The 21,912-nt window shown below is 34.6% G+C and overlaps 1 protein-coding gene and 1 pseudogene across 1 annotated transcript; both read right to left on the minus strand.

The window, feature by feature from the left end:
- Positions 1 to 2,467: 2,467 nt before the first annotated feature.
- LOC120158585 lies at positions 2,468 to 10,836 on the minus strand (annotated as a pseudogene).
- Positions 10,837 to 18,367: 7,531 nt separating this feature from the next.
- LOC120158655 (uncharacterized GPI-anchored protein At4g28100-like) lies at positions 18,368 to 19,975 on the minus strand. Its single transcript, XM_039169464.1, has 2 exons — positions 19,198 to 19,975; positions 18,368 to 18,797 (listed from the first exon to the last, which is right to left on the minus strand). The coding sequence occupies exons 1-2, from the start codon at positions 19,864 to 19,866 to the stop codon at positions 18,456 to 18,458; spliced, it is 1,011 nt and encodes a 336-aa protein (XP_039025395.1). The 5' UTR covers positions 19,867 to 19,975; the 3' UTR covers positions 18,368 to 18,455.
- Positions 19,976 to 21,912: the final 1,937 nt, after the last annotated feature.

Consider the following 21,912-nt stretch of genomic DNA (forward strand, 5'->3'; position numbering starts at 1 on the left):
CTGCTAGAAAAAAATTAATATATTACATGTTCATACGCCTACTCATATGACTGCAACCATGAAGTTGACCTCTAGTACTGGCAAGAAGCTGCAGGAGCCATTTGAATATTGAAGTGCTGTGGGAAGTCTCCTGTATATGTGTCACTCTCTTCCTGACATCGCATACAGTGTGGGTAAGGTGGCTCAATTCATGCACGCTCCGTGTGATGAGCTCCTAATTACAGTAAGAAGGATCTTGCGCTATTTGGCCAGAACATTGAATTATGGACTTTGGTTCTCCCCTGCAAAGGCTGGTCTGAGTCTCACAGCATTCGTTGATGCTGATTGGGGTGAGAGCATTGATGATCGCATGTCCATTTCAAGTTATGCGGTCTTTGTTGGAGGATGTCTTGTATCCTGGAATTCAAAGAAACAAAAAGCAATGTCACGATCAACTATGAAGGCCGAGTATAGAATTGTGGTTGATACTTTTACTGAGGTGATGTGGGTTGAGACATTGCTTACTGATCTAGGAGTAACGCGAGGTGAAGTTCCAATTATGTGGTGTGACAACACAAACATCATTGCTGTTAGTGAAAACCCTATGTACCATTCAAGCACGAAGCATGTGGATTGGATGTGTAATTTGTTCGTGAGAAGGTTACAACCGATCGTCTTCAAGTTTGGTATATTCTTGATGGCCATCAGTTAGATGATGGGTTAACTAAACCTCTTGCAAAAAGCTGCATTTAATGTTTTTCGTGAAAGAGTGTGTGCAGGCTTGTTGATAAAATAACGACAAAGGAAAAGTAGGGGGAATGCTGGCACGTGGAAGTAACTGAGTCATTAGTCATTATGGTTGTTAGGTTGTTAGGTCTGTTAGCTAGTTAACAGTGGAGTTAGCTTGCTCGTGGGCTATATAATGTAGCTTTCTTGTATTCTGTAATTACGCATATTTTCAATGAAATACTGAAGTTCTTGTACTTTCCTTTACACATCGTAGCTTGGTTAAGATTGTTAGGTCTGTCCTATAGGTATTACACAAAATCACTTTCAATCTGATTGCTTCAACGATAGGAAGTGTCATTAAAGTGAATTATAATACCAGTAAAGGAGAACGGGTGGATTAGCAAGACTAGTCATCTTAATTGACCTGAACAAACTTTCAATTCCATGCATAGGTATTGACTGATTCGTGCAAAAATTGAAATATGATGGACTCTAATTAACATGTTATAGTTGTGGAAATATGGACACACAAAAGAACAATGTGAAGCAAATAAACAATCAATGAAAGTCGGGCAGAAAGAGAACCAGGTGGAATCTGAAACTCGATGAGGAATCCAGGAAGAGCAAAATAGAGATATCCAACCTGCAAGAGAAGTCTATGGTCACTTGGATGGTAATTGAACCTAGAAAATGTAGACCAAGAAAGGAAACAAATATCATAACATCACACACCGATAGGAATGAGAAATCAAAAGGATCGAGATTTAATGTTCTCCAGGAAGAGGAATTGGTAACAGAGATAGAAAGGCCGCGAAATAAAGACAGTGGGGCAGGCAGCGATGGAGTCGAACAACAAGATATAAGAGAACATGGAAAGGTGCAAAAAGAGACCAACAACACTCAAGATAGTCGAGGGAAACAAGGTGAGAGCGGGCCTAAGGAGGTCACGGAAAACGGGAAACCTTCTATGGATAAGAGAAAGGTTGGAACAGAAACCATAGAGCAAACCGAGAGCAATCTTAACCAAGAAAGCAATAAAATACAAATGGTAACGGAGGTAGAAACATGCTTTCAAGGCAAAAGATCTGGGATTACGGGAACATAGTCAATGATAGTCATTCCAATCAATGAGGGACAATCTCCTGAGATAGCAGTTCACAATCCAACAATGGGAGAAGGGAAACACACAACAATCTTAATAACGGAAAAAGATTAATCCATAAAAGGAGACACTAAAGGGAGGAAAAGAGTAGGAGTGGGTGGTCCTGTTCAAAAAAAAAGGATGCCAATGAGGAAGGAATGAGGGCAAGAAAGCGGTATGGGTCGAAGCGCATGGCAGATGGAAAAGTAAGAATGATGGAAAGTGGGTAGTATTTACAGTAGCTCCCATACTGCACACAGGAAGCTGCTATGGAATAAGCTTAGAGAAATAGACGCAGCGTGTATGTTAAGTGATGATTTCAACGCAACACTAAGGAAAGAAGAAAGGAATAAGCATGGGCTTCGAAGATTTGTTTGACTCAGGTCAGGTCTACAAGACATGGACTTCATAGGTCCAGAATTTACCAGCGTCTGGTTAATGACAGGTGGTTCAAAATGCATCCAAGTTGTAACAATGTAGTTCATAAGTAATATAATAAGCATTCTTCCCCCTTTATTATTATATTTAATATATACATATTAAACAAATGCTGAAATTATAATGTATAACGTTAGTATTTAAAATCAATTCTCAAACTTAAATTGTACTTTGAACCTCAGTTTCATCCGGGGGTTAATAGAATAAATGTGGCAGAAGCAAACAACATATCAATGAAATACATGGTACCATGTTAACCTTTGATGATTTGGTCTCACCTATAATTTCAAAGCAAACATCAAATGATAAATGTAAAGCCCCCCTGCCCCTTCAATCTCAGGCTTTACTTTAGCAACATTTCAATCAAATCACCAGAGCATTATACCCAAAAATATATATATAAACTAGTGGAATAATCACTAGCTCCTTCAGCAACTTGATTTGGAGAATCTTTGCACTGGTGCAGGTGCCCTTTGGTAAATTAAATGTGAATTAAGACTAAAAGCATGGTCTCTATGAGGCTGACATACTGGAATAAAGGAGAGTGAAGAAGAGCCCTACTTCTGGAACACTTTGTATGATTTGGATAAACTGGTTTTTGCTTGATTCTTCAACCAAAGACGGACATATCTGTGCTATTCGTGGCAAAAGTCTAGCCAGCGGCATCCCGTTTGTTAGACTGCCTCCTCCGGATTGAAAGCTCTTATCCTCCACCAGGGCTTTCGCCACTGATTTTAATGATAATTCAACAACATTACCAAATTCAGCACTGCAACACAAGAAAAGCAGATTTCAAACTTCAACACCACGCAAAGTTATCTACACGAGAATAAGATTTGACTGCATATAAAAAGTTCACAGATAACATCTATAATTAAATTATGCTTTTTGAGGTCTAAAATCTAAATGGTAACTATTCAACATACTACAGGCAAGAAGGAAAAAAGTTGTCAGGTTCCACCATAATGAATTCAAACTAAAAGAAATCTGGGATGAAAGAATAGTCATCAAAATTCTCAACTGCCACAAAATATATGCTTTGCGGCAGGTAGTCAGTCTCTTTTAGAGCATTATTCTGTGACCAGAAGCCTGTCTAGCTCAAATATGATGTGATAATCATGAAAATAGTATGTTCCAGGTGGTCCAGACTACAAGACTTAACTTGCTCAGGCTGGTTTCTTCTCACTTTGGTTATTAAAAACCTGTGTTTTATTCGCCAATTAACCTTTCATCTCACAATTAAGGAAACTAAAGTTTTTTTTTATTTTCCTTCGCAGAACATTCTCCTCTCCCTCATGACTCATAAAACCTTCCCAAGACCAAACTGAGAGGAATTGGAAGGTATGGTTCCTCTTTGAAGGTTATTTAACATCTTGGTTTAACTAGGATATAACAACATAAAAACATAAATAAGCAATTATCCCCCTATTCTTCCTATCTTTTCCCTTTCCTTTTTTTTAAGTTATCTAAACAAGGGGTAGCTTCCTACTCTTTACTCCTGGTCAGTCATCCCAAGAAACCCCAAATATGAAGTCTTAGGTTTACGAAGCCCTACCCCGACAAGACCATGTACTCTCCTCAAAGTTCCACACTGTAGGTAGCCCTTCATTACATAATCAATAATTAATTCATTACCCCAAAAGTGCCCCTAAATTGATGTATGCACCCCCAACCCTTTTCCCCCTTCCTTCCTTTATGACTAGAAAGGTTGAAAACAAAAGGAAAAGATCGAAAGAGAAATAATGGCAGCTCTCTAAGGCTTAAGCACATCATTTTTTTAAAATATTTCCGTTCTTTCTTTCCCCAAGCAATGCTTTACAATATAAATATTAAATGAGAATGGTTGGTGTTAAAGCCTTTGTTGAGTAAGAATGGAGCTATGCAATTGACCACACCACCCCTTGTTCACTTCTAAGACTCGTAAATGCTAAACAGAAAGCACAATAAAACAATATTTTCTAGGTCAATGTACTAATGATACCTTGAAATTACTTCTCGTGTCTCAACCATAAGTTGATCAAATTGTGTAAACTCAGGAGGATTTGTTTTATCACCGCTGGATGTTTTGGCAAGCTTGTGTAATCTTGGGTCCTCGGGCATCAAGCAGTCCACCCAGTGATGAGGACTTCCCATGCTAAGGAACATGTCAAGTATCTGCATGATAGTTTCATGAAGTATTGCAGTATTGAAGAAGACCCTCAACTGCTTTCTGCAAGAAAGACGCAAAATTCCAAGCCATGTGAGGAAACTTTAATGTTCACTCAATGTCCTCGATAATCTAAGACAACATTCATGAAGCATTCTATTATACCGATTTCGAGGGAACAAGAAGTTTCACAGTAGTATCTTCTGAATAATAAAGTGAAGGCAAATAGAGCTTGTCTGTTAGCGGGGAATGCCATACAGTTCAGGAGGTTTTCTCAAAGAACTATTATTGATGTATATTTCACTTTCAAGTCTTGCCTCCTAATCATTTTGAATTTATTCTCTCGAGGACTAAATATTTAGAAGACATATCACATTACCCCTTAGTGAAAAGGGAAATAAAGTAAACTCAAGCAAGACTACATAATCTGAAGAGTTTTGAACAATATCAGAAATCCGTCTTTCAAGGACATTAGGTTTGGCTATTAACTTCTGGGAATAGATGCATCACACGTGTAAATACTTGTTCTATATTTTAAATAATAATTATATAATGAATACATGGTTGTACTTTGTACAAATATTCAAAATTAGGGTAAACTACATCATATACCACCGAACTTTAGGCGTTGTAACTTGTATCGTTTATACCACTAAACTTTCAATTTTGCCAATTATAGCACTGAACTTTGATTTTCGTTTCAATTATACCACTGAACAGTTAAATCGTTAACAAAATGATGATGTGGCTAATTGTTGCTGACATGGCTAACAGCTACTGACGTGGCTGACGGCTGGCAACATAAGCACCTCACCAAAACGACATCGTTTTGATCTAGCTGGTAATGATTTAACGGCCCAGTGGTATAATTGAAACGAAGATCAAAGTTCAGTGTTATAATTGGAAAAACTAAAAGTTAGAGGTATAAATGATACAACGACTAAAGTTTAGTGATATCTGGTGTAGTTTACCCTTAAAATGAATACCATGCCCAAAATACTGATATATGAAATTAATAACATTCATATTACCATGTAAGTTCGTGTAAGGCGTAGAATATAAAGTTGACAACTTTCAAATGATAATTATATACCAAATATATAGTCATATAATATAAAAAAATGAAATTAAAAAAATTACTGAATTCTAGATAACTTCAAAAATAATTCTTTATGTATAATATATCACAATAACATAACGAGTAGTACTTTTTACATTAGTAGAAAATAAAAACATCGAAGAAACATTTTCAGGAAATCCTTAACTCATTTTTATTTATAAAATAAATTTATTTAATTAAGGTTGAGTTCTTTTTTATAAATAGGATAAATCTTGTTAATATTTGAATGATAACATCTAAAAATGGCAATTTACAATACTGAAAGTCTTCAATTGAAGAAGAGTTTTTATTTAAAAGATAAAATCTTAAAATTGCAATTTACAAAATCATATTAATACTTTAACAATAAAATTTAAACCGGCAATTTAGAAATATAATGACCAATCGAATCCATTATAGTCAGTTCAAAAGATTTTCCACATCCATACTTTATAGGGTATAGATTATACAGTTGAGTGGAAATCCTTCTTGATTAGGAGAAGGAATGTGAATGGATTATTCCATAAATTGGAAGATCAAATTGACAGATCATACCTTATTTGAAGATGGATTATTGAAAATGCTAACCTCAATCAAGACCCAACATAAAAACCAATTTGAGCTGGCTATATAAATAATTTTCCTATATTTTTCTCATTTATGACTATGTTCTTTAGTAAACTATTTACATATTTAATCTCTCTCTAGCTTATACTTACAAAAATGCTGATTCTAAGAATAATAAACCAAAAGGAAAAGATAAAGAATAGGAGAACCACATACGCTTTCAAAACTTCTGTTGCTGCTGTCTGCATGCTGGAAATCAATTTTGGCAAGCCATGACTGGCAAGAAAGTCAGCACTTGCCAGAAATTTTTTGCTGGTCATTGCTGTCAATGAGATCAGCATCCTCCTGCATGAAAGGCATAAAGACCGTGTTCAGAGAATGAGATCATCGAAAACACCTGAAATATCATAACTAAGATTTATGGGGCCAAAAGATACCGGATGAAATGACAGAAATAGATAATGAGACTATTCCGTGATATTACCTACCAATAAGATGATGGCTTGAACGATACAAAAATAATGAACACTCACAATCACATAGCAAAAGAGGGAAAAAGTGGTGAAGATAAGAGGGTCAAGTCTATTACAACCACGGATTGTTTAATCTACAACAATCTCAGTTAACACATACAACAAGTACTAATTTATATGGTCAACATTGTGGCTATAAGACTTGACACCTAGTATGAATTGAAGTCTCATTACCATCTTAATAATTTTTTTTTTTTTTTTTTTTTTGATAATAAGGAAGGCCTCATTAAAAACCCCTTTCATATCCGTCAAGCAACAAGGACTTAACAAACATTGGAAGTAGGAAAGAGTGCCTTAGAAATTTTATTGCATAATACAGGACCGCCAAAATCCTTGGCCGCCCGCAACACTGCGCAAAGATGCACTACAATTAAGCATAAGAATTACCCTACAGAAAACAACCTTCTAATAAGACTCAGCCTGGAACACACTTAAACATAAACCTAAGCTGTTAAAAATTCCCTAGAAACAGGACAGTAAAAAAAAAAAAAATCCCCTCCACTTAACCAATCCCTAGTTTAGCGAATTTATCCGCTTCCCAATTAACTGCTCTCACCACATGACGAACAATGAAACCTTTATCTACCACAATCTCTGCAATATCTTTTACTAAGGATAGGAACATCGGGGTGGAACTTAATGGATTTTTTATCCAATTGACTGCCACAACACTATCTGATTCCAAAATAAGCCTTCGGTTTGCCGACAACCCCAAATCCAGAAACAAATTCAAGCCTCTTTTTACCGCCATCAACTCTACCATAATAGGAGGCTCGGATCCAATACCTTCAGAGAACGAACCCAGCATCACTCCTTTCTCATCTCTAATCATCTCACCAATGCCACCCTTCGACCACCACTTATCCATAGCGCCGTCAACATTCGCTTTAACAAATCCTGACGGAGGAGGAGACCAAGTAACTACCTATAAAGTCCTCTTAACAGAGCACATCGCACGATCAGCTAACGCAAGGTCCCCCACAAGGCTATCAAAAGAAACCATCAGATTTGGAAACTTCGAAGAAAACCAAGCTGTCACTCTGTACCTCGATAGAAAAGATAGCAGAACACAATCCAATTTCTCATTATTAAAAACAATATCATTTCTCATTTTCCAAATCAACCACAAAACAGCTCCTGGGATGAACCCCCAAACCCTTGATTTGGGTACAAGATCTGCCCAAACAGGAAAAAAAAATCATAGGACACTCCAGAATTGCAAAGGAAACCTCTCAACGATGCAAAAAACTAGTCCATAGCCCCCAAGACACATTGCAAGAGAAGAAAAGGTGGGAAACCGTTTCTTGAGCCAACCCATAGAACGGACACAATGGATCTTCTATACCTTGCACCCCACGTTTTATTAACTCTACTTTGACATCAATCTTCTCGTGCACCACTTGCCAAACAAAAGATTCGACTCGAGGAGGAGCCACACCATCCCAAACGTTACTTTCCCACTGAAAACAATAGACAACTCTACTAAGAAAAATTTTAAGGCAAGATTTCACTAAAAAACACCCATCTCCTTCTCCTGTCCATACTAAACTATCATCAATTAAAGGCGTAGGATTGAAGTTATACAACAAAGCCATAAGCTTATTCCATTGCAACATCTCCCAATCAGCTAAGTTTCTTCTCATGGCAAAATCCCAAAAACAGCCTGACGAGTTAGCAGTCTTGAAATCGGCAATCTTCCCCTCCTTATTTTTTGATAGTGTGAACAAACGAGGGAACCGAATCTTCAATGGAACTCCGTCCAACCAAGCATCGTGCCAGAACTTGATTGAGTCCCCCTTGCTTGCATTAAGTTGAAAATTGCTCCGCAAACATACTCCAAACTCATCTTCAGAGCAACAATTCTTCACAACCCCATTCCAAATCCAAGAAGATTTATAAGAGTTCGAACTCTCCACCCCCAAAGAATTCGAGTCAATATTATTTTTACAACAAATTATCCTTTTCCACCAGGAATTTTTCCAACGGGATTAGATAAAGGATTATACAAAAATTAAGTTCACATTTTAGTACCCAAATAACCAGTTTTGGAGTTTTGGAGTTTTCAGGCTTAATAAATAATAAGACAATACATAAGGTGAATAACAAGAATAGTTTACGTCAAGTTATAACCTTCAATAACAAAGTGCTAGGAGCAATATGACGGTTCAGAAAAGCCTCCAGCTAGTAATATATATGAAATCAAAACTATTACAATAGGTTTTGCATCTGTAAACTTTCTATATGTCACTAAAAGAAACTCTTTTATTATACCAAAATTTGAAGTTTGAAACCTAGAAGGCAAGGCAAGGCAATCCACCAGAAAATAAGGAAGTGGACACACAAATAGGGGTTTGAACTAGTACACTTAATCTAAGTAACACAGGCATACGCACACAAACACATATTCAAAGCCAAGTTCCAAATAATGAATCGTTCAAGTGACATGCATGATGCAAACCACTTACTAGTTCCTACGGGTATGATATAGGTTTAAAAAGCAAATGAATTTACTTATGCTCTTCCAAAGGCCTGAACCCTTCACCCCCAATTTAACCCCTTCCCTCAAATTTGAATGCAAACATTTTCAAAATTAGAAGCACAAGTCATGATCATTCCACCTCAATAAATCAGCTTATTGAAAATTTGAACAGAAAAATTCATCAAAAAGAGATCCTCTGTTTCTCAAACAATAGAGGCAGAAACCAGGTGGATATGCCAACTAACATTAAAAGTGAGAAATCTAGACTTAATAATACTGAGTTCACCATATGAAGAGGTAAAAGCTGTAAGTTGACATGGTTTCACAAATCATTTGCAGTTAACAACTTATGAATTGAACATATTATAAAGCATTATGGATAAAAATGTAGTCTCTTACAAGTAAATGAGAGCTTCCAAGACCACGTGCAGTATTGATATATAAATGTCTTCCTAGAATGTTGACTTGAACTCTAATATATAAACTGAGAATTGTTACCGCCCATATTGACACCACCATTCTTGTAAAACCTGGAAAAAAAATTCAAATCACTATCAATTTGAAAGAATAGATACATCAACATGGCATAAGAACTTGCAATTTATAAAATCCAGAGCAGCAAACACTAAAAAAACAATAAGCATCAGCATCTTACTTAAAATTTTGAGTCTATCCCATAATTCAAGTTTCTCTGAAAAAGACAAACTGTTGGGCTGATCCTTCCCTTTCATCAGTCTATCTGTAAGATGTGAAAGGTTCAAATCTTCATCTATCCGACAACTTAAATAGTACATTGCATGAGGCAATGTTGTTGTATCAGCAATTCGTTGAATGTTCTCAAAATGGACTTGCATTCTGTCATCGTTACGAAAAACCAGAAAATATAAGAACCAATAGAGCGATATGTTCCACAAAGATCATAACAGTTTTGATAAGTCTTACTGGGCTTTAATGAATTCGTCGTTTTCCCTCTCTCTCGCAAACTGCATTTCCAAATCAGTAAGCCTACGTTTGTGAGCATCATATAGCTTATACAACAAATACCCACTTCCAAAAACACCTGCTGTTACCAAAACCTTCCTCCTATGCCTTCTCCAAAGATCCCTATATCCACACAAAAAATGTACTAATTTACTAATAAGCAATTCAAGCTCTAAAAGAAAAGTAAAAAAAAATATCTCGTAAACCCAATATTAAAACTAAAGCAAAGCGAAGTACAGAGTAGAAATTAAATGAAAACAGCAGAAAATTAGCAATCAACACATACTAAGCATAATATTAGCGAATGCAACTGACCCAAAAGCAAAAAAAAAATGTAATTGAAGCACGAAACAAACTACGCAGCAGAAACCCAGATATATAATCGAATGAAAACAAATAATTAAAGTGAAGTAAAAAAAACTGACCTTAAATAGAGCATATTTGCTGCTATCAGCTATCGAAGCGACACATCCATTTGGAATTAACTAAATATGAAAGGGGAGCAACCCAAATAGAAAAAAGAAAAAACAAACCCTACACTGAATATCAGATAAACAGGGGTAATCTTTAAAGACTAAAGACGAAAATATATAAAATCTTGTCGATGATGGGTGACGGGAAAAGGCATGTATGGATTTACCCAATCCCTTGAAACTGTAAGAAAAATAAAACAAAATTATGGTTAGTTCCACGACGAGGGTTTATTAGAGAAGATGAGGAATTTTGTAAACGACGTGCAGCCAAATTGTTGGGTGCCTTACTAATTAGAGGTGTAGTTGACTACTCTTTCCAGAAATTTTTTTTTCTTAATGAAAACATTTAGGGTAAATAAACGTTTACTACCTTAACTATTATTTTTATTCTATTTTGGTCACAAAACTATTATTTTTTAAAATCATACCTAACGTTACGTTTTTTAGTTCATTTTGGTCATCTGTTGTTAAAAAAGTAATAGAATTACTGATGTGGTATTTTTTTAGATTTTTAATGATGATGTGACATTAGCTTATGATGGCACATTAATTTTTTAATAGTGGGTGACCAAAATGAAATCACAATAAAACTTTAGGTATGATTTTGAAACAAAATATAGTTACATGATCAAAATAGAATAAAAGTGATAGTTAGGTATTAAACATGTAGTTTACCCAAATATTAATCAGTATTTTTATTTCAATATTTAATTGATGAAAAATGATCGAGTGATGTAATTTATTTTATCAATTAACAAGACTTTCTTTAATATTTTTAGAAAATGACTTTTTTTTCTCATGACAGAATATGAGAAGATTAATATTTCTCTAATCATAATAAATCAGGCACGATGCTTCCATATCAGAACAAAATTAATCATTTATGCTTCTTTATTCCTCATGTATGCAGGCATTTAATTGTTTTTTAATCATTTAAAAATAAATGTTTTTAATATCGTACAACAGCTAGATTTTTAATTTAAAAATATTTAAAAATTATTATTATCTTTTAAACTATTAAAATCGTTTATTTAATTGACTAATAGTTATTGCTTTTTTATTATGTACGTTTTATAATTTAGGATGAAAAATGTAATCTTATATTTAATTGGAATATGCTCACTCGTTACATTTTATGAAAGTATATTAAATTTTAATTATACATAATTTATGTATATATACTAATATATAATTGGTCTAATGATTTTATTTCTAAATAAATTAATACGTAATTAAAGTTGAATTATTAGAATAAAGTTATAAAAATAAAATCTTGAAATGAATTGAAAACACAAAAAGTATTGAAAATAAATAAAATATATCATAGTATAAAAATAAAATGAACAGTACGATAAAAGATATCAACGTATCAATATCCATTTAATGCTACGGATAAACTACGCATTAGTATCTAGATGATCAATTTTGGTTTGTTTTAGTACTTAAACTTTTATTTTCTTTTCAAAACCATACATATCGTTTAGTTTTTGTTTTATTTTAGTCCTCGTCGGTAAAAATTTAACGCGTTTAGTACCTAAACTATCAGTTTATGATACACCTTAAAAATTTAATGCGTTGTGTTTAGTATTTAAATGGTTTCGATTATGAACTGCCTAAAGCACTGATTTATGATACATGTTATATGATTTTGATAAATGTATATTTCTGATAAATAGATGGTATATGATTTTGATAAAAGTTCATTGTATGTGCATTGAGAGTTATTGGTACAATTGACATGTCATGAGGTGGAATGATCATTGATTCTGTATTGGTACATTCGTGTCTGGCATATGTGCATTATTAGATTCATGATGTTTTTTGATGTTGTGAATTATCATATATGATTTTTGATTTCAGTATAGTGATGTTGTATTCTACAGTACTTATACTTCTGTTTGGAACTAAGAATGCAATTTATTTCTGGTAGTTGTGACTGCATATTGCGCACACTCGTCTGACTCGCGTACCTTGCATTTTCATTTTCATTTATCATACATTGGGTTATGGTTTATATGAAATTGAAAAGTACATGTTGATTGGTTCAATGGAAAGTAAATCTTTTATTGAGTTTGTTTTGCATGTTTATACGTTATTATATGATATTTATAGTATTATGATTTATACGATATTTTATATATCTATAGGTCTTACTTTATTTATGATAATGCATCACTAAGTGTATACTTAACATGTGATGATTTTTATGCGTAAGAAAAGAAGATTGAGTTGAGTAAGGAGCATAGATTGGCATCACTTATCGAGGACTACTTACCAATATCAGTAATGACATCCTACTGTTGTTTTAAATTTTCTAGTTGTCATGTATACGTGTATAAGTGTCAGTAATATTTTATGTGGCTAGATTTACTTGGATTAGAAATGCTCTGATATGTCTATAATGTTTAAATGATTATAATAGTTTATATGTGTAGAATTCAGTAAGTAATATAAAGTTAAGAATATGGATTTCGATTTTATATTTTGATAAAGTTATATTTTATTACTATAGATGTAACCCCCAGACCGATGCAGGTAACCCGATCCGATCTGGGTTGTCACATTAGGGCCACCGAAGCGACCCATTGAAAAAAAAATAGCTGAAAATTTAAAACTTTTTATCAGAACATGTAAACTTATAAAATCATTTATCAGTATGCAGAAATAAAACAGATTTTCAGACTCATATATAAAATAAAATACAATTACATGACCACTAATCGTATGTACCGTACTCTGCAAACAGCACCAGAAGAACTCCCTTACTGATGATGATAGATGCACTGGTCAATTCTTTTAACCTGAAAATATGAGTAATAGAGTGAGCTTCGAAAAGCTCAATAATACAGAACTACCAGATGATGCTGAAGAACATGCATATACAGATAAACATATATTTCCTTATTGGTTCAGATATCTACAAATTTCTTTGGCTGAGCTGAGGTCCCATTGATATTTCAAGTATTAACAGATAGTATTTAGTTCTGATGGAAAATATTTGGGATGTTTAGGTTCAGGAGATCAGAATAGGTTTTCTAGTGTGTTCCCCAAAATCATGTAACTTTTCAAATATTTTTAAAACATATATATATATATATACCCCCATCCGTCAAGTCCAAAATGTGTAAGTTCCCCAGAACCATACACCCACCGACAAGTCCAGTATGGCCCAGAGCACACAGCCGAGGAGCTGATAAGTAAGGTTCTGAGCACACAGTCGAGGAGCTTCCGGGTATACTTCCTCCAACATTACCCCCCAAATAAAACATGTTCTGTCCGTAAACGAATATATCAAAAAGCAAAACATAATTCAGGTCAAGTATCATATCAAAATCCAGATCAAGTATTCGATCAGAATCCAAGTCAAGTATCAAATCAGAATCCATGTCAGATATCAGATCAGAAATCAAATCGAAAATCAGGTAAAATATTCATGTGAGTAGGGAACACACCAGAATTTACAGATAGTATTCAAAGATATTGGATAATCTTAACAAGTAGAGGAACACTGATCTTCAGTATACCGATAGAATATTGGAATTCAGAATCACTATTGGAAGAGTTCAATAACTGACATAATCATCAGCTATTCATAATGTGACTTGAGCTGATAGGGAAGAAATGAAGGTTCAGGACCTTTACAATCTATGTCGATTAATCAGTTTATCGAACAACTCCAGATGAATAGCTTCCAGAACTAATACTTGTCAACTTGTCAATTTAATAACGTTCCTGGGTATTTACTCTTTAATACCAAATATTCTTATCCATAGATCATCTTCTAAGTCATCACTGAACAGATCTTAAGGAGACGAACATATATTCTAATGGTCTTTATATCATTTCCATGTTTCAACTGTATCAGGAAATGTTGACGTACTTAATTTGTGGTTCATAATGAATAGAGATGATACATCACGTAAGTTTATCCAAGTTTTCAGGCTTATTCCAATCTCTTACTTAATCCTCAGTCCTTGAGGTTACCTAGTTCATTAAGCAGTCAAGTCTATTCCAGTTACTTCAGAACTTTTCAGAGTAATTCCGGATGTTCCTGAATTTTAGATACATATTGTACTTCTGTTCAGTTTAGTTCGGTATTTGTGGTTGATTTGTCGAACAAACGTCTAATTCTTTGTATTGAATGCGATCTAGAGTTGAGTTAAGCTGAAAACTTCCAAAATTTATCATCGAGCCAAACTTGAGAAGACAAATACGCATTCCAGTAATATTTATGCCATTTAGGTATTGACATAGCTTTAGGGTTGATATACTCACTTAAATTATGTTCCATTACTTTTAAAGGTAGTCCAATACCTATGCTTACTTGGATTCCTTAATTAATCCAAGACATTTACTTAGTTTAGGCCATAAGGTTACTTTGGTAATTTTGGTATTCAATTTTATTCCATTCACTTCAGAGCTCAAGGATATCCAATCATTCCTGAGCTTGGTGATATTCTTGGGTCATTTCCATTAAAGGGGTATTTTGGTCATTTTACATATGCAGTGTATTTTAATCCTTTTCTTTCGTCCGATCTTACTATTAAATTCAATCTTATCATTTATTTCAGTCCTTTCGAACAATTCTGACAGCATAATACCCCCCATAAATTATTCTTCAGGTATTTACTCATTACTCGAATATTTTTGGGTCAAGTGCCTTCTCAAATTTTACAAACGGAATATCATGAATTTTTATGTACAAAGACAGGACCTTAACAATTAAATTCGTACTTAATCGAGTTAAGTACAAATCCTCAAAGTACTTTCTCATTCAGGATCAACTCAGACTATTTTATCTCTCAAGGGCTTTTCATAATTTCTTAACCAGATAATTTTGATATTAGCTCTTAACGAAAATAATATAATTTAGAGATCCTATGATTAATTACTTTCTTGAACACTCTCTGATCTTGAAACGATTCTCTTAACAGACTTCTAGTATCCTTCACAAACCCTCCTAGGATTAAAACCGGTTATCCATAATTTTCAAGTAAAACTAACATTTCTTATGCACATCAATATTTTTATCAGATCAATATGTCTGTAAAAACCTCTTATCCAACTTCCATATTCAAATCTTGTCTTTTTATAACATAAGGGTATTTCCGTAATTTTACCCTACCGGAGTATTCTCATAATTTCTTATCCAAGTAACTTTAACATTTAACCTTTGATAAAATAAATTATAAGTTACATATCCATGTTGATTTCTTTATCACTAAGAACATAACTTATAATTTAATCCTAACAATCCCTCAATTTCTTATAAAAGTCATCTGAACCATAATCAATTACTGAACCTTTTTATCGTATTCAGATCGAGTATAGAAATTAATTAACTACACAATGAGACTAACATTATCTTAATCATGCATTTACCAATATTCACATATTCCATAAAGCATAAAGAGGTAGTAAAGTATTACCTCGATTTCCATACAATACTGATCGACCATTAAATTCCATTCGAACGCCCTCGATCTTGATATCATCTTCCAATATTTCCTCGGATCCATATCAAAATAAATTACATAAAAAACGGAGCTTAATTCTGAAAAGCAGATCGAATCGGATGATAAATTAGTTAAAACAGCTTACCGGGTTCGAATTTGGCAAAACGGACTTCGGATTCGGATTCAGGACGTCGAAAGCATAAAATATGAATTTTTGGTCAAAATCAAAGTCAACGGGTTTGACTAGGAATTTTGAGGCCTTCGGGTCCGAATTTCAAAAAACGGACTACGGAATCAGATTTGGAACGTCGAAAAATGCTAAGATAGGTATACTCGGTCAAAATCAAAGGTCGTTTAATGCCCGATCAAAGCCGGTCAAAGTTTTGGTCAACGGTCAACGGGTCGGGTCAACAGGTCGGGTCAACGGGTCGGGTTGAAACCGGTCAAAACAGTTTCAAAACCGGTCAAACTGGTTTTTTGAACCTTCCCCACACGTAGTGGGGGCGCGTGGGACCTCCTCTGGCGTCCTATAAATCACGTAAAAAATTCTAAAAATTATTTTGATCGATTTCGAGATACTTACAAAGTTCGGTTCAAAATTTTGAATTACGGAGAGCTCAATTTCAACAAACCGAAAACTTTTACCGTCTCACCTCCTCACGCGCTGCAGTCGACGGAGACCAAGGATGACACCAGCGGACTCGAAACGATGCAAGAAACACGATGGTGCAGGAGGTGTCGTAAACGGATGACCGGATCGTTGTGAATCGATGAAAAACCAATTGAAATCGAGTTATTACCGATGATATTTCCTACTGAAATTAACGACGAACAGCGATGATTCATGACGAAAGGTTTGAGGGTTTTTGTTCCTCGGTCGACAACGAACACGATGGTGGTTTCGGTTCGTCGATCGGAGGTCCGACGGCAAGTAGACCGGAGTTAAAAGTTGTTGAGCGGGAGAGGAAATATGAACATTTTTCTGCAGAAATACACGGGAAACGGGGGTTATATTAACTCCTAAAGAAAAATGGTGAAATAATGAGTTTAGCCACTGAACTTCCTGCACTTCTTAAAATGGTCTGTCAACTTTGAAATTTTATAATTTAATCCTCAATTTCCTTCCAAAATTCCAATTAAATTCACCACTTTATAATTTCTTAAATTTTAGCCCCTAAATTGGGGTGTTACAATAGAGATGAATTTTTCTTTAGGTAGTTTTTTAGCAGTTTTACTCCTTATACGAAACAGTATTGAATTGTCATGTTGCTGCCTGAAATCGAATGTGAAAAATATTTTTAAATTTTACATTTTAGATTTGTTCAATTAAATACTTTTGATTATTAAAATTAAATTGAATAAATTTTTAAGAAACAAAATTTTAATGATTTTCAATAAAAAAAAATATTTATATGATTCATGTGATATCTCTAACTCGTATTCGGGGACGTATACAATCAATTTCAAAAATGATAACACCATTGAAAGTTTGATGACTTTATGTTCCTTAGGAATATGAGAAATGAAGTTTGAATAACACTATTGGGTAAACTACATTTTTAGTACCTAAATTATTACTTTTATTTTATTTTGGTACTTAAATTTTATTTTTTTTAAAACATATCTGACATTTAGTTTAGGTTTCAATTCGATACATGTTAAAAAATAATAAAACTGATAATGTAGTAAAATCAGGACTAAATTGATAGAATGCGTACGTATTGAGGACCAAATGTATAGTTATGCTAATTTTATTAACTGACATATCACCATTTTCGTTAAAAATTAACAGTCAGTTGCTTGATTGAAACATTTAAATAATCAAGTGGCTTGATTGATTGAATCAAAACATAGTTGGTCAAAATGAAATTAGGCAATAGTTTAGTGGTCACCCATGTAGTTTACCCTTAATAAAACAATGATTTAGTATTTTTTTATTTTTCTCAATGATAACGTGACATTACCTTAATGGCATGTCAACATCACCATTAAGATTTTAATGGTGGGTACCAAATTGAAATCTAACATGTTAACGTTAGATATGATTTAAAAAAAAAAAATTGAGCGTCAAAACAGAACAAAAATAATAATTTAGATACTAAACATTTAATTTAGACAACGCAATTGGGGACGGCATCCTAATCTCGATCTATGTTGGGAGATGCGACAATTCATGAATCCCTCGTGAATTGAATTATTGTGTTTTAAAATCATCCCCAACAAAGCCACTAAGTTGGCGACCATTTTTTCTCGAATATTGTCCTTACACGACAAGGCAGCTCTGAGCCAAGCACATGTTCAAAAGGCCCACTTTTGGAATTTGCTTCATTTTGGAACTCGTAAGTCTTGGATATCAGTGGAAAATCCCATCAAATTCACAGATCTAACTCACATACACAATTTTACATCAACAACAGGAAGCCATACAAATGCCTTAGCTGGACTTGTATGATAATGCAAGGTGGATAAGCAAAAAGCAAAGCGATAAAACTGCGAGACGACGGGATAAGTAGAGGGTAACTGATGAGGATTGTTCGAATATTTCAGAAGAATCAACCGGAAGCGGCATTCCGTCGCTGTTTAGAGTGCAGGAAGAAGGGCTTGAACCGTCTTTGCTCATCATCATCGCTCGAAGAACGGCAGAAACTGTTCGGATGTATGCGGTTCGATTCTTTGCGAGCAGCCATGTGAGGCCCATCAGCTGACAATCTTTGTTGCGCATTTTGGTGGTCCTCTCCTCTGCCTTGCTTGAATTCAAAGTATTATTCTTGTTGAGCTGCACCAACATTGTTTTTCCATTAGAACAAGAACAGTAACAATTGGCTAGCTGCTCATTAAACACAAGTTTGGTGTATGTTTTAAACAACAAATTGATTAAACATCAAAATGGACAATTAATATGCTACCAAATAATCAATCTTTCGAATAATCTAAAGTGATTATAAGGTAACATCCGTTCAAATAATCATTTTCACTGCTTTTTTTTACAATAAACTACTTAAGCATATCAAATTCAACCGATTGATTGGTTCCTCATATTCACTTTTTAGGCTAAAGGAAAGTTCACTTTCCCATTTGGCAAGGAAAAAAGCCCTAACTAGATATGAAGTTGGACAACAAAGTTATGTAAAACAAGAATACAAAAGATACAAGTTGAGAATAAGAGGTGAAGTTACCAAATGGAGCGTTTTCAAGCACTTGTTGCACCCTCCAAGACCAGGAAATCCATTAACATTGCTACTGCTACTTAAGCAATTTCTTTCCAATTTCTCCACATTGTCATCCCCAACAAGGTTCCCCTTTCGGTCAACCGAGAAAGCATCAGGGCAAGCGAACGGGTGAAGCCTGATGCCACAGTAGCAATACACCGCATCGCACGTCTCGTTTGGTCTAACCAACTCCACTCCCCTCAGTTTCAGAGCTTTCCCCAAGTCATCCACACACGTCTCCGAGTCATCCGGCAGCAACGGCATATCATACGACGGTGTACGCCCCATTAGCGCCGGTGCTACTCTCTCGGCCCTGCCGAGTGCGGTGGAGGAGTAGGCGTCGTAAAGCCAAGCCGCGAGCACAGGACAGCAGCGGCTGCGGTGGAGCTGCCCCGTGACCCCATCGTTTTTCTTAGTGCCGCAAGCGTTTTTTATGCTGTGGAAGAGCTCTTCCGGTAAGTCCAGCGGACAGCCGACGACATTGGATTGTTCTGGAAACGCAGGGATTGTTGCCGGCGGTGATGATGATGATAAAGGAAGGGGTCGGATGCTTGGTGTGTCTGGGTTGGATATGGTAAAGGAAACAGGGAAAAGAAAGGTGAAAAAGAGGAAGAAAAGGGGGGGATTTAGGGACATTGATGAAGGGGGAGGGGAAGAGAAAATGTGGGGGCGTGCCTGGGTTTGGGTTGATGAAATAAAAAAGCTTGAGGGGAAGTGGTAATGGTGGTGGGGTATTGGAGTTGGGAGAAAAAGGAAGGGGAGAAATTGTAAAGAAAAAGTTTGGCAGTTTGCTCCCTCGGCTTTATTTATTCGGTTACAAGTGTACTACCTTTGTAATCTCTCCCGTATATTCGGCTTTCTAAATTACGTAACAATTTTAACTTTCAGCAGAAATTCATATCTGTCGGCCCGATCCATCTCTACTAGTATTTATGGGAATATATAAAGGGAGTAGTAAATATTTTTATTAGCTTATTTGATAGATTAGAAGATTATAATAAATAATTAAAAAGGCAGTTTTCTTGTATTTTATGAATTATACATCTTTTTTTCTTTCTTTTAATAAATAAATTGCTAATTTCCCTGGCGAATTAAGTAGTGGATTTTGTCAACATCCCACACAAATTTAGTGGTTGTTGTCTAAGAAGAATTAGGTGATTCAATAAACACTGTTATCCTCTTATACAAGTGTATGTAATCCATAGAATGAGATTTTTGTTTTTCTACACTTAATACTGTATGATAATATTTTAGTTGAACAAAAAATAATGCTTCCTTTTTTTCTGCCTTAAAACTTGTTGTAAGGAATTAGGTGGTAGCATGTTTATTTTTTCTTTTAAAAACTTGAGTAATTATAAAATATCATTTGTTCATAGTTTTTTTTATCATTTTAAATGTACATATACTTTGTAAACATACTTACTCGAAATTGAATCTTTTTATTAAAAATAATATTTTTTATGGCTGAAACCACTTAAAGACTTGATACCATGTTTTATTGAAGTACTAAATTGAAATTGTAAATAATTTGATATTCTCTATATAATATTCTAAACAATAATTTTCTATGAAATCTTAGACAAGACCACCAAAATGGATAACAAACTTTTTTTAAATGACTTGAAAAAATAGTATCTATGAAATCATAATTAAAAACTGTAAATAATTAAGTTGTCAAAGTGAAGAGATCCCATAATACATCTTAAACGAAATAAGTAAAATACTTCAAAATAGATTTTCGACTTAGTATAAATAGAGTCTATGAATAATACATGTCCTCTACAGACTCAAGACGTACTCTGGTGCCTCAACAAATCTGGAATGCTTAATGGGGATAAACTCCTCAAGAAGTCTCCTAAGAACCTACGCACAAAAACACATTTTGAACATTAAGCTCACAAGCTCAGTGCCACACTAATAATTGTAGTATACTACGTGCATTCACTACATGAGCATACTAGCAGACATAAGTATGAACATATACAGTCACTAACATGTAAAGCTAAGGTAGACATCATGGTGTGGTCGGAAGGTTCTAAATCTTGGGACGTACACCCTTTTAGCCTACCTATTATGCCTTTGTGGATATGGTAAGATCCAGAATTGCATCGGAAACATTCACACGACCAACTAACTCCTTAGAGTCTTGGGAAATCTGTGCCCAATCAGCCACAAAAGTGCCTTGAAACTAGCTGAGATATATTTGGATATACTAAACATGCATGACGATTATCGTACTACTAAAGTAACTCGAGTTTCTAGACTGTTTCCCGAGCGTCATACAATGACTAGTTTTATGTCATCTTAATTTATATCGTTTTCTAGTTGTAGTTGTATTCATTAATTGTTCCCACCTGTAGTTTTATTTAATGAAGTTTTGCTTCTATTAGACCCCTTCCTAAACCCCTTAATCAAATTGAGTTTCTTACCCAATTCAAGACGATGGTACCGTTACATAGTGTTTTAGCGTCGATATTTACCTTTGAGTACCGGTACTCACCCTTGGTATTGTTACCAAAACTGGCTAATGGAATTTAAGAAAGCTAAAGAGTATCGATACCCTTATTTGGAGTATCAATACTTATATACTAGGGTATCGATACTATCTTGAATATCAATACTAAAATTAGATTCGATCTTATAGAAATTAACTCAGTATCAATACATTTACTTAGGGTATCG

This window comes from Hibiscus syriacus, unplaced genomic scaffold (assembly GCF_006381635.1).
Source record: "Hibiscus syriacus cultivar Baekdansim isolate YM2019G1 unplaced genomic scaffold, ASM638163v2 tig00111330_pilon, whole genome shotgun sequence".
Taxonomy (NCBI): domain Eukaryota; kingdom Viridiplantae; phylum Streptophyta; class Magnoliopsida; order Malvales; family Malvaceae; genus Hibiscus; species Hibiscus syriacus.